The sequence below is a fragment of the Schistocerca nitens genome, chromosome 4 (assembly GCF_023898315.1).
Source record: "Schistocerca nitens isolate TAMUIC-IGC-003100 chromosome 4, iqSchNite1.1, whole genome shotgun sequence".
Taxonomy (NCBI): Eukaryota; Metazoa; Arthropoda; class Insecta; order Orthoptera; family Acrididae; genus Schistocerca; species Schistocerca nitens.
The window spans coordinates 233,848,903-233,865,993 of record NC_064617.1 but is presented as its reverse complement, the minus strand read 5'-3'; the positions used below and the strand labels follow the sequence as shown (position 1 = coordinate 233,865,993).

The 17,091-nt window shown below is 44.2% G+C and overlaps 1 protein-coding gene across 1 annotated transcript in view; it reads right to left on the bottom strand.

The window, feature by feature from the left end:
• LOC126251437 (disintegrin and metalloproteinase domain-containing protein 22) overlaps positions 1–17,091 on the bottom strand; it is a 1,101,455-nt gene that overhangs the window by 296,755 nt on the left and 787,609 nt on the right. The window contains exon 6 of the mRNA XM_049951862.1: positions 16,354–16,500. Within this exon, the coding sequence (XP_049807819.1) occupies positions 16,354–16,500 (147 nt within the window). The remainder of the gene's footprint in view (positions 1–16,353; positions 16,501–17,091) is intronic.

Genomic DNA, 17,091 nt, shown 5'->3' with positions numbered 1-17,091 from the left:
TTATATCATTTGAGGATGCATCTAAATTGTAGTGCAACCGGCCGTAATTTTAATAAAAAAGCTTTCTACAGCCAGAACGGTGTTTTTTGAGTAGACTGCCTGAACTCACTACCCTAATCATGACGCTGTATGCTTCGCAGAACCGAAAGGAAGTCTACATTCAAGCGCGAAAGCGCATGCGATGGTACACGAATGTTGCCGGTAGAAGCCGTAGCTTTCACTCACACGTGATTTCAAGCAAAGGTTATGCTTCGCAGTGATTTGGAGGGGGAAGATGGCAGAATGTGTCAAACAGCACGTGAATGTTTTAACTGAACAGTGCCAACTAAAGCTGTGTCTTTTTGATATCACAAGTAAATATTGTCACAACAAGAGCAAACGTAACGAAGCATTAACAGGAATATACTGTAGGTAAAGAGTGTGTAGGTCGAAACAAAAGTGGATGAATCTTCATATTATCACGGCGTATTACTTGGTTCATGAAATTGCGGGAATTTAGACGAAACCAAACTTTGTTTGCTGCTAATAGATGGAGGTGACAAAAGTCATGCGGTTGCGATATGCACATGTACAGTCGTGGACAAAACGAGCGAGACCCCTCGCCTTTTCGTTATGCTGATCCGCACAGCTTTAAAGTCTGCTACACAGCATAACACGCAAGGCGACGAAGTGCTAATAACATACTATGCACAGGCTTGAAATTGAAAAACTATTCGAACTTTCTCAGACTATTTTCAATCATGTGTAAGACTATATTAATGATGATTAGTGTGTGAAACACAACACGTAAATATAAGATATAAATGAAAGAAGAAACGCTAATTAGTATGAACTGTACTAATAAAAATGAATTTCAGCTTTTCGAGATAACATGAATGTATTAGAAAGACAACGTACCGCAGATCGCTACGAATTAGCAAAATATTATGCGCATTCGGCCGCGAAACGGTCTGTGTCAACGTTCAGACCAGTCATACTGTATTACCGTTGCTGACCTACCATGAAAGTGTGCGAATTTATCAATGCCTGAAGATTCATAACGAAATTCAGTTAAAAATCATTCAGTGCTACACTTAAGTCAATTCAGTTATTGACAGAAGCGGAAAAAGTAGGCAGTAACAAGTATGAAATTCTACAAGAGCTTCATATTGACATCCACAGGGCGCCGGTACAGAATAAAAGGTATTGGGACCGCGAGAATTTCTTAAAATTGCTTTACTGATAGTCTATCTGCCTCCATCGAGATTAGAACCGAAAACAAACCAGACCTCCCTTGCAGCAGCAAATACCTTTCACTACACTAGCAGACAACCCAGGCAAACAGCCTTCTATTATTACCCCAGATATGAATAGGACGGCAATTTCGCAATGAAAATGGCAAAATGATCTGCAGTTCCTGTTGCATAGAGCTTCTTGGACTCAAAAACATGAATTTTCTACCTTCATGTCACCGCTTATGTGACAGTCATTCGGGATGTTTATCGAAATAACAAAATACTGTTATTAGTGAGTAAATTTAGTAGGATAATTCTGCACCACCCCAGGAAATAAATGGCGACCTAGCTGCCAAACGTATTCTACAATGTTTTGAATTCTCCATTAGACTCGTCACAGCCAGAAAACGTTCATTAGCCGAAGTGTTTCTTAAGCTAGCTAGCAGTGGGAATGCTCGCACTTATAAGAGGCGGTGGCGTTTATACTGGGATCTGAATTACCACATGTATAGACAAATGGATTTTATTTGCATTTCTGTAAACGTGACTTGGATCGAAAGCGTAGCTACGATTAATATGCTGATGTATCGACTGCAACTAGAACATTTCGAATAATGAGTAGGGGGAATTATTTATGCGACCCTCATCTTCAGTAACTGTCGTAGCAATTTTCGTTATTAGGATTTCGTCGTCTAAATCGGTAAAAATGGAACCCTACTAGTCTCACTTTCTTGACCGTCTTTCTGTCTACCCAACCCTTAAAACCCGTTTACCACGAGTACGGACAGACATAATAATCAGAAATGTATCGCACTTCCTACGGTATACGATCCCTTGGCGGTGTAAAAAAGTAAGCTTCTATGTAAACGCAATCTAAAGATACGGCGGCTTATGTAAAAAAAATTTACGCGAAACGTCAAAAAATGGCTCTAAGAACTATGCGACCAATCTGTTTAGGTCGTAAGTCTCCTAGACCTAGAACTACTTAAATCTACCTAACCTAAGGGCAACACATATCCATGCCCGAGGTAGGATTCCAACCTGCGACTGAAGCAGCCGCACGTTCGTGACTGAAGCGCCTAGAACCGCTCTTTTCACCTCACGTATAATGATAATACATACTGTCTAGTGAGGATAAACTGTATTCGCCAGCAACTCAGATCGTTTTATCACGGAACTTTTACGAAGCTACATTCAAATTTTGTTCTAAGTCGTCTGCAATATCCACTTATAAACACCCTAGGAACGTCGGATGCGATATCCACTTCTGAAGACGCTGGCAGATACTGCAGTGCCATAACAAGTAGTTAGGAATTTATTGTTATTGGTCCATGCATGATACTTTATTTCAGTATCAATTTAACGCACATAGGTGTTTGTCTGTGGTTGAAAATAATGCACAAAAAATAAATAAACAGCAAACAACTTCAATGTTCAAATCAAATGTAACTCAGATGTCGCAATTACAACATAATTTCGTTGTTACATCAACATGACTAGATCTACAGGATTTCTTTGCAATCCAGACTTACATGCCTGGCAGTTTGTCAATGTCATGCCTGTGCAAAGTATGTTGGTAGCACTTCGTCGCCTTGGCTGTTATGCTGTGTAGCAGACTTTAAAGCTGTGCGGTTGAGCATAACGAAAAGGCGAGGGGTCTCGCTCGTTTTGTCCACGACTGTACATAAGACGGTAGTATTGCTTACACAAGGTATAAAACAGCAGTGCATTGGCGGAGCTAAGGTTTCCGACGTGGTTATCGCTGCACTACGGGAATTAATAGACTTTGAACGAGGAATGGTTGTTGGATCTAGACGCATGGGGTATTCCATTTCGGAAATCGTTAGGGCATTCAATATTCCGACATCCAAAGTGTCAAGAGTGTGCCGAAAATACCATATTTCAGGCATTACCTCTCACCACAGACAACGCAGTGGCCGATGGCCTTCACTTAACGACCGAGCGCAGCGGCGATAGCGTGAGCTTTCTCAGTGCTTACAATCAAGGAACACTGAGTGAAAAAACGTCTCCGTTACGACAGTATGGTGAAATTTGGCGTTAATGGGCTATGGCAGCAGACGACCGACGGGAGTGGCATTGCTAACAGCACGACATTGCCTGCAGCGCCTCTCCTGGTCTCATGATCCCATCTGTTGGACATTAGACGACTGGATAATCGTCACCTTGTCAAATGAGTACCGATTTCAGTTGGTAAGAGCTGGTGGTAGGGCTCGAGTGTGGCACAGACCCAGCGAAGCAATGAGCCCAAGTTGTCAACAAGGCACTGTGCAAGCTTTTGGTGGCTTCATAAAAACGTCCAAGTGAACCGATCAGTGACTGGAAATGGTTATGTTCGGCTACTTGGATAGCATTTTCAGCCTTTCATGGATTTCATGTTTCCAAACAACGACGGAATTTTCATGGATGACAACGTGCCATGTCACCGGGCTACAATTGTTCGCGATAGGTTTGAAGAACATTCTGGAGAATTCTAGCGAATTATTTGGCCACTCAGATCACCCGACGTGAATCCCATCGATAATTCATTGGACATAATCAAGAGATCTGTTCGTGCACAAAATCCTGTATTGGCAACACTTTCGCAATTGTGGACGGCTGTAGAGGCATAACGGCTCTGTTTATCTGCAAGGGACTAGTAACGACTTGAATCCATGCCACGTCGCGTTGCTGCACTACACGGGGCAAAAGGAGGTCGGACAAGATATTAAAAAGTATCACATGAGTTTTGTTACCTCATTGTATTTCGGCTGTCAGCCGCTCATTCATATTCAGAGCGAGCCTGAAAAACTAATGGTATTGCGTTCCCGTCCAACTTACATACCGGCTGACGTCCCTCAATTTTGTGATTCGACAGTGGAGGAAATTAAAAAGAAAATTAAACCTCTGTGTTCAATGTACGGTTTATGTAACGAAAGTATGACTTTATGGCAGACTTCGTATATTAGACACATACTTGACTGAGGGGAGCATATTCTGACGCACTGGAGTAAAATTTTATTGGTTTGTGATACAGTCATTATACAATAACAATTATATCTTTAATAATCTGTTTGCCGGCCGCTGTGGCCGAGCGGTACTAGGCGCTTCAGTCCGGAACCGCGTTGCTGCTACGGTCGCAGGTTCGAAAATGGTTCAAATGGCTCTGAGCACTATGGGACTTAACATCTGTGGTCATCAGTCCCCTAGAACTCAGAACTACTTAAACCTAACTAACCTAAGGACATCACACACATCCATGCCCGAGGCAGGATTCGAACCTGCGACCGTAGCAGTCGCGCGGTTCCGGACTGCGCGGCTAGAACCGCTAGACCACCGCGGCCGGCCGCAGGTTCGAATCCTGCCTCGGGCATGGATGTGTGTGATGTCCTTAGCTTAGTTAGGTTTAAGTAGTTCTAAGTCTAGGGGACTTATGACCTCAGATGTTAAGTCCCACAGCGCTTAGAGCTATTTGAACCATTTTAATAATCTGTTTGCGGTTTTCTTTCACTCAAATTCAAATAACCCTTTCCACGGACTTCTAGAATTATGTCAAAAACTCCAGGTACCACGCAGCTTTTGATAAACGACTTTGGTACTACAAACTGCTGAAATTCACCAGCGGCAAGAAATCTCAGAGTAACCGATAACTTCTCGGAATGTTTTATTGTGTTTCCCATCACAGTGTCCTATTCCGTTAATTTCTGCTGCGCAAGTTCTACTAGGAATCGGTAATTAGCTTTGCTAATCCTCAAATAATTTCGACACGAATATTCGTCCTCTAAGATATTATTTTTCCAAGAAAAGTCAAGCTTTCGCGCTCCTCCCGACTGCTCCTACATTTTTTGCATCCAAAATGACCGTTTTCTTTTTCTCTTATTGTTCACTAACCTTAACATGTAATGCAGCGGCGGTGAGACAGGGAGATACAATTTTCCCTTGGCACTCAACGCCATAATAGCTTGCTTTCTGCGCGTGTAGCACGAATGTGTGTTTTGTGGCACGTTTGACCATGAGACTCCTATTGTTCCACGTTGGCGCTCGATTTCTTGCTCGCTTGAGTAAACGTGTAAATAAGCACTGCTGTTGCAAAGATTCTGAAAATGTGCAATGCATCTGTACAGAACATTGCTTTCAATAGGGTATGCGCAGATATTCAGGTTACTGGTCTTGCGTTTTAGTCCTCATCAAGTAGGCATAAGAGCATGCATTTGAGATCGTAACAGGTCGGCAGAAGAAACGAGAGGTGGGGTGCGTACAGAGGGAAACAGGCATATTTCCTTAGCTCAGTAGATGATCGGTATAGGACGGTCAATCGCTACGATTGGTATGAAATAAACCACGCCATGCGCTCTACAGTGACTTGTGGATTATGTATACTGTCTAACAAAAAAAGTGAAGAACGCAGAAGACATAATCGGATGTCGTTGTAACTTCGCACACGCACACACCATCGGCTGGTGCGTAAATATTTAGAGCTCCAATGCTCTGTGACAGAACGGCCACCAGTGTACGCTAGTTTTGCTCGTGTTTAATGTCCTTACCAGGCCTGGGAGGGTATATAAGGCATATGAATAGCATCAAATGCTGAGTGGTCACTGAGAAAGACACGGAAATGCCTGCTACCCGTGTGGGTCAGCAGTGTCAGACCTGGCAGAGTTTCGGAGTGGCATCATTGTTGGTCTCCATTTGACTGTCTGGTCAAATCACGCAATATCCCATTTTGTGGGGCATTCGGATGTGGCAGTGCCCCGATGTTGGACTGCATGGGAACATGGAGGCAGGCATACATGTCGTCAGCGTCACTGTTGACCACATCTGGCAATCACAAGGGAGGATCTTTGTATTGTGCACCAAGCACACCGTAACCCCTTCACATCTGCGCCAGCCATCCGAGAAGAAGTAATGCACTATCTGCAATATTCTTCGTCGTCCAGCACCATTGTTCGGAGACTAGCAGTACTGGATTAAGGAATTACTGTCCCATGCTTAGGATGCCGTTAATACTACAACACGAGCGGCTGGAGTAACAAATTAAAATTTGTGCCAAGGCTGGGACTTGAACTCGGTCCACCTGCTTACTAGGCAGATGTGTTATCAACTACACCACCCTGGCGTCGGCCGGAGTGGCCGAGCGGTTCTAGGCGCTACAGTCTGGAACCGCGCGACCGCCGGGGTTGCAGGTTAGAATCCTGCCTCGGGAATGGATGTGTGTGATGTCCTTAGGTTAGTTAGGTTTAAGTAGTTCTAAGTTCTAGGAGACTGATGACCTCAGCAGTTGAGTCTCATAGTGCTCAGAGCCTTTTGAATCATTTGAACCACCCTGGCACTGTGGCCAACACGGCTGCTGGCATTACAATAGTCCAGCGCCCTCCCCAACACCTTACTTCAGGTTGGTTGGTTGATTTGGGGGAGGGGACCAAACAGCGAGGATATTGGTCCCATCGGATTAAGGAAGGATGGGGAAGGAAGTTGGCCGGGCACTTTCAGAGGAATCATCCCGTCATTTGCCTGCAGGGATTTAGGGAAATCACGTAAAACGTAAATCAGGATGGTCGGACACGGATCTGAACCGTAGTAGCTCAATGTGCTAACGTCTGCGCCACCTCGAACGGTCAGTATTTCAGTCTCTGTCGTTAGCGAAGGTAAAGCTGAGACTCAATATGTCGCTAGGAAAATGTAATTCCATCAGATCAACAACTGGCTGCGTTTCGATTGGTTTTGTCACCCTGTAGTATGGAGTGCTGATAAATGGTGTCCAGTTCCATTCAGCGATGATCGGCGTTTCTGCACTAATATGAACGACCAACGTCGCCGAGTATGATGGCGACCTGGGGACAGGTGCCGCTCTTCCAAATTTTGGAGGGGCACAGCGATGTCACTCCTGACGTCATGGTGTGGGAAGACATCGGATATGACTTCAGGCCACGAGTTGTAAAAATTTGTACAAAAGGCTCTAAGCACTGTGGGACTTAACATCTGAGGTCATCAGTCGCCTAGAACTTAGAACTACTTAAACCTAACTAACCTAAGGACACCACACACGTCAATGCCCGAGGCATGAGTCGAACCTGCGACCGTAGCAGCAGCGCGGTTCCGGACTGAAGCGCCTAGAAGCGCTCGGCCACAAGGGCCGGCAACGAATTGTAGAGGTTACGCGAACTCTGATGGCACAACGGTAGGTGACGGACATACTGCGTCCTCATGTGCTATGTTTCAACAGGACAATGCTCGTCTACATGTGGCACGTGACTCTATAAACTTTCGCGCGATATTTAGGACCTCCAGTTTCCAGCGAGATCTCCAGATTTATTCACGATAGAACATGTTTGGACCAACTGAGACGTCAACTCTTTCCCAGACTCAGTATCTAGCATGCCAAGGTCGAGATAAACAGCTGCAGGTCATCATGCCTCAGAACAAGACACGAAAACTTTATTACACCATTCCCAAACGAATAAGAGTTTGCATCCAGGCCGGAGGGGGTGTGACATGCTATACTGCCGAGTGCTTCGTAAATTGGACTCAGTTTTGTACTCACTGTAATAACATCACACTCCTTATCAACCCGTGGTGTCAGGCAGTGTATGCAGATGTAGATAATTAGGTGCATGTGGCTCTATGAACTTTCTCCCCCTCTTGGTTCGAAGAACACACAGTGCAGCTTGTATCATCAGTGTTTATCTGGCTGTCTGCAATGTCCAGCATGTTTTCCTTCAGAAACAGACTCAACCTTTTCGTTATATTTAATTTATGATTCGCAATCAAGTGCGTCACACCCGACGGCAAATCACTTTTAAGCCCCCCCGAAGAGCTTCAGATAAGAAAAACACGCGAAGAGAATCACAAGTTCTGAAAAACAGTCGAAAGAGTTTTTCGGCAGTCCGCGGAGTACGTTCGTGGGCAGTATTAATGCGTTCGCGAATGTGTTTATTTTGGCTGGAATCCTCTGCGGCGGCTCTCGGGCCGGCTTGTGTTTGCGCAGTGCCTCCTCCTCTCCGACCCTCTCTGCTCCTCCCACACTTATCCTCTTCCTTTCTTTCTTTCCTATCCGCGCCTTCGCTTTCTACTGGGTGAGATATGATCTCGAGGCCGCCGCCGCCGCCGCAGCTTCCCGGAAGAGAAAATATCGATAATACCGCAGTATCGATCGGCCATTCTTTCTGCCTCTCATTTTCGTCGCTTTCTTTCTGTCGTCTGGAGGACGCCGTCATTAACAGCGGCGGGACAAAAGACGGCGGCGTCGGCGGCGCCGGCGGGACAGCGGCTGCCTGGCGCACGCGTCGTTAGCCCGGCCACGTGCGGCCGCACGTGTTCACGGCCCGCCGCTCTCCTGCACCTGCGCCACCTTCTCGTCGTCTTTGACACATTGTCTAGCGCCGTCGCGCGGGAAAAGATTTCCTGTTTTGTACAGCGCGCTCTCAGAGTCTCTTTTGTTGCAATGGCGACTAGGGAAAGCCTTAACGTCTGGTGCACGCTTCGACTGCATTCCGTATTGTCAATACAACAGCTGCTGCCACTCCAGTCTGCACGGACAAAAATTATTTTCAGTGTTGGAAACAATTAGCAGAAAATCCTTACGCCGTCCGCATACGGGACGATTTGCAAGGTATCCATTGAGTTCGAGGTCGCAAGTTCAATCTTTAGTAAGGGTCATTTCAAAGTGTTGTGTTAATAATTGTGTTGTTGTTCTTGTTGTGGTCTTCAGTCCTGAGACTTGTTTGATGCAAGCTCTCTGTGCTACCCTATTCTGTGCAAGCTTCTTCACCTCCCAGTACTTACTGTAACCTAGATCCTTCTGAATCTGCTTAGTGTACTCATCTCTTGGTCTCCCTATACGATTTTTACCCTCGACGCTGCCCTCCGGTGCTAAATTTGTGATCCCTTGATGCCTCAGAACATGTCCTACCAACCGGTCCCTTCTTCTTGTCAAGTTGTGCCACAAACTCCTCTTCTCCCCAATTCTATTCAATACCTCCTCATTAGTTATGTGATCTACCCATCTAATCTTCAGCATTCTTCTGTAGCACCAAATTTCGAAAGCTTCTATTCTCTTCTTGTCCAAACTATTTATCGTCCATGTTTCACTTCCATACATGGCTACACTCCATACAAATACTTTCAGAAATGACTTCCTGACACTTAAATCTATACTCGATGTTAACAAATTTCTCTTCTTCAGAAACGCTTTCCTTGCCATTGCCAGTCTACATTTTATATCCTCCTTACTTCGACCATCATCAGTTACTTTGCTCTCCAAATAGCAGAACTGCTTTACTACTTTAAGAGTCTCATTTCCTAATGTAATTCCCTCAGCATCACCCGACTTAATGCGACTACAGTCCATTAGCCTCGTTTTGCATTTGTTGATGTTCATCTTTCAAGACACTGTCCCTTCCGTTCAACTGCTCTTCCAAGTCCTTTTCTGTCTCTGACAGAATTACAATGTCATTGGCGAACCTCAAAGTTTTTATTCCTTCTCCATGGATTTTAATGCCTACTCCGAATTTTTCTTTTGTTTCCTTCACTGCTTGCTCAATATACAGATTGAATAACATCGGGGAGAGGCTACAACCCTGTCTCACTCCATTCCCAACCACTGCTTCCCTTTCATGCCCCTCGACTCATGTAACTGGTTTCTGTACAAATTGTAAATAGCATTTCGCTCCCTGTATTTTACCCCTGCCACCTTTAGAATTTGAAGGAGAGTATTCCAGTCAACATTGTCAAAAGCTTTCTCTAAGTCTACAAATGCTAGAAACGTAGGTTTGCCTTTCCTTAATCTTTCTTCTAAGACAAGTCGTAAGGTCAGTATTGCCTCACGTGTTCCAATATTTCTACGGAATCCAAACTGATCTTCCCCGAGGTCGGCTTCTACCAGTTTTTCCATTCGTTTGTAAAGAATTCGTGTTGGTATTTTGCAGCTGTGACTTATTAAACTGATAGTTCGGTAATTTTCACATCTGTCAACACCTGCTTTGTCACAGGAAAATATTAGCTTCTGATATCTCACCATGTGCATCAGGAGGGCGACAGAAAATGAGTATCCGGGAGGTGCAGAGATCAGCCTTGTATGGGACGTATGTATTACACTTCACAAAATGGACATTTTCAACATTCAAGAAACAAACCATTAAGCTGCACCATGAACCCGAATGAAAAATGGCGCGCCACAGTGATAGCGAAGGTTCGCACCATCAAGATCGAAGGCGAATTCCTTGGGAGTTAGAACCAGTGCAAGAAGTTCAAGTAGGTATCCATTCTCAAAGGATGCACATACAATCATATTGGTGAAACGGGGTAATGAGAACAGATGGAATGTGATGGCATGCGATCGAATGTAAGACAGTCTGTCGTGGAGCTTATCGTGAAACTGGCTATCATTTAAGGCATAGCTGCAGATATTGCGATAGTATGTTTTATAGAAACGGAAAAAACAAACATCCAGAGGCTGAATTTGTCCAGTAGTTTCAGGTGCAATGTCAGACATTTTTCAGGAAGGATAGTTTTCTCTAAAGGAGTATGATTTTTATACGCAGACCAGGAATCAGGCAAAAGTAAATTATTTTCACCAGCTATTGTCCAAAAGCAGTGCTCATATCATTGTTACAGTTCTCTTACGCCCATTTTCCCGCTCTTGCTTGCTGTGACGTAAATTTTCCTTACTGCCCATGCAAGATCACGCACACGAGAATGAATCGTAGAGGGCTGATCACCTCCAAATTCTCACAGCACAGTAAATAACTTTTCAACCAATTTACCACCCAGATTAACAGTCGGCATAATTCTATACGGATGCGTTAAGGCAGTGATGTTAGGCCGGCCGCTGTGGCCGAGCGGTTCTAGGCGATTCAGTCCGGAACCACGCTGCTGCTACTGTCGCATGTTCGAATCCTACCACGGGCAGGGATGTGTGTGATGTCCTTAGGTAGGTTTAAGTAGTTCTAAGTCTAGGGGTCTGATGACCTCAAATGCTAAGTCCCATAGTGCTTAGAGCCATTTTTTGAACTGATGTTAGTTGATCGCGCTACATCACTCTTGGTACCTCTGATTTACAAGGTTCCTTTCATATGGATTTCTTTTTCAAATCCGCTTCTGCATATTGCTGAGCATCATCAAGTTCACGCTTTGTTTGAAATTTCGTTAATTATACGTCCTTCTTTCTGTAGCACTATTTGAAGTTTTGCAACCATCCCTACTTCCCTTGAAAACACTTTAATTTATGCCGCGCTCAATTTTATGTGCATAACGTAGTAAGTCACTATCATACACATCCTGTAAATTGTATTGAAGATCCTTGAAACGCGCAAACGCCAGTTTTTGCAACAAGTGCGTCTTGTCCTCCCTTGAATATCCGTAGTTTTCCTTATGCACTACACGGTCATATTACTGCGGACTTACTCGAAATATTTTCATACTTGTTTTTACCTTATGCTGCGGATGATCTTCCATATAGGTAGTTGTGTTTAGTACCCGCTCCTTGGACAACGATTGTCCTTCCGCGTTTCGCTGGTCACTGTCCGCCATGAATTATGAATTACATGGTTTACTTGTTAAGCACGTATCGTTATCATTGTACTCGTCATGTACATTGTCCTCACAGTCGAGCGTATACGAAGCCACAAATGCCACTGAATCGCCTTGCAGAAATGCTAATATTTCATCTTCCACTTCTTTCGCACTCTGCGAAATTCCTTGGGTTGCTTTACGACGAAATATCAAATTGGGCAAATGTTGTAGATATAATGCAATGTTTGGTTTGTTTATCGTTGCCATTGTTCTGCTTTGTATCAACATCACTAGCCGAGCGGTTCTAGGCGCTTCAGTCCGGAACCGCGCGCCCGCTACAGTCGCAAGTTCGAATCCTGCCTCGGGCATGGATGCGTGTGATGTCCTTATGTTAGTCAGGTTTAGGTAGTTCTAAGTCTAGGGGGCTGATGACCTCAGATGTTAAGCCCCATAGTGCTTACAAGGGAACCTCCCCATCGCACCCCCCTCAGATTTAGTTATAAATTGGCACAGTGGATAGGCCTTGAAAAACTGAACACAGATCAATTGAGAAAACAGGAAGAAGTTGTGTGGAACTGTGAAAAAATAAGCAAAATATACAAACTGAGTAGTTCATGGAAAGATAGGCAACATCAAGGACACTTAGATCGCAGGAACGCCGTGGTCTCGTGGTAACGTGAGCAGCTGCGGAACGAGAGGTCCTTGGTTCAAATCTTCCATCGAGTGAAAAGTTTAATTTTTTATTTTCAGTTTATGAGACAAACTCTTATGTTTTCATAACTTTTTTGGGAGTGATTATCACATCCACAAGAAAACCTAAATCGGGCAAGGTAGAAGAATCTTTTTACCCATTCGCTAAGTGTACAAGTTAGGTGGGTCGACAACATATTCCTGTCATGTGACGCACATGCCGTGTCGTATAGAATATATCAGATGTGTTTTCCTGTGGAGGAATCGGTTGACCTATGACCTTGCGATCAAATGTTTTAGGTTCCCATTGGAGAGGCACGTCCTTTCGTCTACGAATCGCACGGTTTTGCGATGCGGTCGCAAAACACAGACACTAAACTTATTACAGTGAACAGAGACGTCAGTGAACGAACGGACAGATCATAACTTTGCGAAAATAAGAAAGTAAAGTTTTCACTCGAGGGAAGCCTTGAACCAAGGACCTTTCGCTTCGGAGCTGATCACGCTAACCACGGGACCACGGCGCTCCTTAGCTTACATTGTCCTTGATGTTGCCTATGTGGCCCATGGACTACTCAGTTTGTATATTTTGCTTATTTTTTCACAGTTCCACACAACTTCTTCCTGTTTTCTCAATTGATCTGTGTTCAGTTTTTCAAGGCCTATCCACTGTGCCAACTTATAACTAAATCTGAGGGGGTACGATGGGGAGGTTCCCTTGTTAGAGCCATTTTTTTGAACACGCTGTAGCACTGTTGTGAGTTACTCGTCGTCTAAACAATTCAACTATGCTCCGTAGCCCCACGCTGTGCTTACCATTGGATACCTCCAGGCCCACATCCTGTTGCCATTACCAGCCAATATTGTGACTGGGTGGTAAAAAATATGTGGGGCATCGAAAGCCGTAAACATCCGTAGCATTTTGCGACCTCGCACTCAATGGGTTCCTTGTTTGCTGACGTTGACGTGGAGCTGTACGAGTTTTGCGACGTCAGTTCGTGCTGTTTCGCGGCGAGGAACCAGTGCCTCTCGTGAAACACCAAATAAGTTCTGCGACATTTCGGTAAAGTGCTACGAAAGATCGAACCAATAAGAGACAAGACCGTTCTCTGCGTCACATATAGAACTGGCGAGACGCGATATTGTATTTGCTGTTTTCAGCTGAGCACATATTAGGTGGTTTTTATATTATAACTCACACCCTATGAATATACAGTATGCTGTTTCTAAACACTAGCACATTGAGGACTCTTCTTTATCGGTACGACTGGTTGTAATAGTATGACGGAAAATGTCGTACTAGCGGTTAGATAGTTTTCGTATTTAGTTATGTTCGTGCTATAAATTCCGTATTCTGAAAGTACATCGTTCTAAGACAATGACACATTGAAGTTTCGTGAAAAACGCTTCATTCTTGGTAGAATTTGTAACAATTAAATGTCAGTGAATATCGTTTCAGCAGTTAAAGTCTTCAGAAGACCGTTAACTGAGATGTTAGATCATTTGTTTTAGAAGCTTAGTTGGTAGAGGTTCCGAGTTAAGAAACAAGCGTTGCGGATTAGCGTCCTGCTGTACCAACGTTTCTTTCACATTCGTGTTTTCTAAAAGGCTACTGTACTTTCTTATTAAATTAATAGGAATATTTCCTGAAATATTAGATTTTATATAAATACAAGAGTGCTCTCTCTCAGGAGTGAGTTTGTGTCATTTTGTGAAGTCTTATAAGCTAATGTCCTTGCTGGCTGGACATGGAACTTTTCTTCTTGCCTGTAACATATGTATGGATACTGAAGTTTTCATTTATTTATACTACAGACGGAACAACATGACTAGCATGTGAACAAGGCAGGAAATGTGCATTTCAATAGAGCCAACGTAGGAGTATTACGGCGTCCATTTTCGTGAACAAACTGAGTGGTTTGGGAGCCATATACAGCCGACAGCTACCGCTGGAGAACGCTACAGTCGCACATCACGTTAACCAACACGACCCATGTGATGCTGGCACTGTTTCCTGAGGCTGGATTTCTCGTCTGTGTCCACGTTAATGCTAGCTGCATCGTCCCGTGTGAGGACGGCGTTTGGTTGCTTTCACTCTCTAATGTAGCAGAAAACAGAAAATGGCTTTATAGTGACATGTAATAGGACAATGGACGTGCATCTGTGTTGAGTATTCTGCCTAGGGGCATTCCCCAAGTTTCCATAGATGGACGACTCACAATATTATCTTGAATAATTGCTCCATCCTCCATAGCAGAAGTTACTAATGCACACCATTGCGTTACCACTTGACTTGGAGTAGCCAGTTCGAATCCTGGTGGTGGAAGCACTTTTTCATTGCCAGTGCTAGGTACAGTCACACGTTTTAACTACCAACTCGAAATAGTAAAGTTACATAATTATTATGAAACTCGATGGGATCTCTCTTTAACTACAAACAGCAGTTGGTTGTGTTCGGCCACTGACCACAACCAAAACATCGTGACAGTGAGAACAGCAGTGTAGGAATAAAACACACCATATTTTTACAGAAAGAAAACGAGACCCACAGAAGATGGTACAAAAGTGTCTGAACTTGTCTAGGCAGCAAAAGGAAAGAAAATCATTTGGAATTCTTTTAGAGGATGGTGTTACATATATCACATTTATTTTGCAAGAACAGGTAACCACGATACACCAAACTGGTAAACCAGATATTTGTTTAACATGAGATTTGTTTATGTAATATTTTTACACGTCTTGATGCGACCACCTTATCTTCGCAGTTTGTATGCGTTTTTCATACTCATCCAGCCTCTAATATTTACTGTGACGTTTTTATTTGTTGCGATAACGGTAGTTTTGATGTAGTGGTTAAAGGCTCATAACTGGCTGCCAATAATATCGATCGTGCTTCACAACCCATTCTCAGTGTAAAACTATTTCTCATATTTTAAAATTATTTATTTTTTACCAAATCCCCTCCCCCTCTCTCTCTCTGTTACATACGTACATGCACCCCCCTCCCACACCCCTACTGCACCAAAAAACAAACACAGAAATATTTTTGATTTTTGTCTAGGACAAGGGACAACATTGTGCCAGAAATAAATGGAAAATAGTTGCAATCCCCTGATCTGACCAAGGCTTTAAGTAGGTTTCCTTGGTAGTAAGTCGTATGTCGTAACAGGTAATCCTTCAATTTACCCCAAATTGCGAACCCCTCTGCCCCACTACCAGCGCGCTTGATAGTTGGATGAGAGGAGCCGTGGCTTTATGATGACCCATATCTCAAATAGCTCGCTCTACTTCTGGATGTAGAGAGTGAAAACTACAAATAAATAACAGTTTTGAACATGGCTGTTATTCAGCAACCGTATACCAGTTTCAACATAGGATTAAACATGTAACCGGTTGCACATACATAGTAGGTACACTGACCTAGGTTTCGACACCTACTAGGGATGTCTTCATCAGAGTATACTGTTGCTAAATCGTAAAATTACACTAGTCAGAATTTGGAGCAGCTATGCTCAAATCAAAAGTAAAATAAAATGTTCTAGCCTTTGCCACTTGTGCCCATCAACATCAGACTTGGGCATAGCTGCTCCAAATTCTGACTTTGCTTTTTAGCAATGTAGTTTTATGATTTAGCAACAGTTCTTTCTGATGAAGACACCCCTAGTAGTTGTTGAAACTTAGGTCAATGTACCTGCCGCTCATGTGCAACCGATTAGCTGTTTAATTCTATGTTGAGACAAATAAATAAATTTTGGACGCTAGACACATGTAGCGCCCTGACTGGATAGGGGACAGTACGCGAACGTAGGCGTCAGTAAAAGCATCCACTGAGCTCCCTGAGAGTAGGCATCGCGATAACACAAATGCGCGTGGCCTCTACGTCTACAGCGTAAGCACGAGCACGGCATCGCAGCGTAGCGCCGGGCGGTGGCCTGGAACTCACCGAGAGGTCGCCGCCGTAGAAGGGGTGGATGACGAACGTCTCGTTGCCCACGTGGATGACGCCGCTGACGCCGTTGCACGTGTGGAAGGCTGCCGTCGCGCCCGGGTAGTCTTTCACCGTGCCGTGGTAGTAGCAGTGCTCGATCTCCTGCGGGCCATCACGTAACATATCCGTTAGGTTTCACTCTGTCGTTCTTCGATCATTTAGTTTTACAGTAGATTCAACAGGACAAATACGAAGGCATTACAAATACTATCATCTTTATACACTATGCTTCAACTTCCTCTCCCCCCTGCAATAACTGCAATCAAGAGCGTACCGAGGACATGACCTCCTATAGATGGTGGGGGGGGGGGGGGGGCGGAGGAGGAGGAGGAGCAGGGTGCAACTTTTATTGGTTTCGCATTGAATGACGAATTAGTGTCGAGAGTTTAACATAACTACCTATGGCTATACTTGCTACCGCCGGCCGGGGTGGCCGAAGCGGTTCTAGGCGCTCAGTCCGGAACTGCGCGACTGCTACGGTCGCAGGTTCGAATCCTGCCTCGGGCATGGATGTGTGTGATGTCCTCAGGTTAGTTAGGTTTAAGTAGTTCTAAGTTCTAGGGGACTGATGACCTCAGCTGTTAAGTCCCATAGTGCTCAGAGTTATTTGAACCATACTTGCTACTAATCAGTATGCATTACGTGCTTTGTTTGGCGAGACAGATTGTGATACAGTTTGTGTAGATCGTTTTT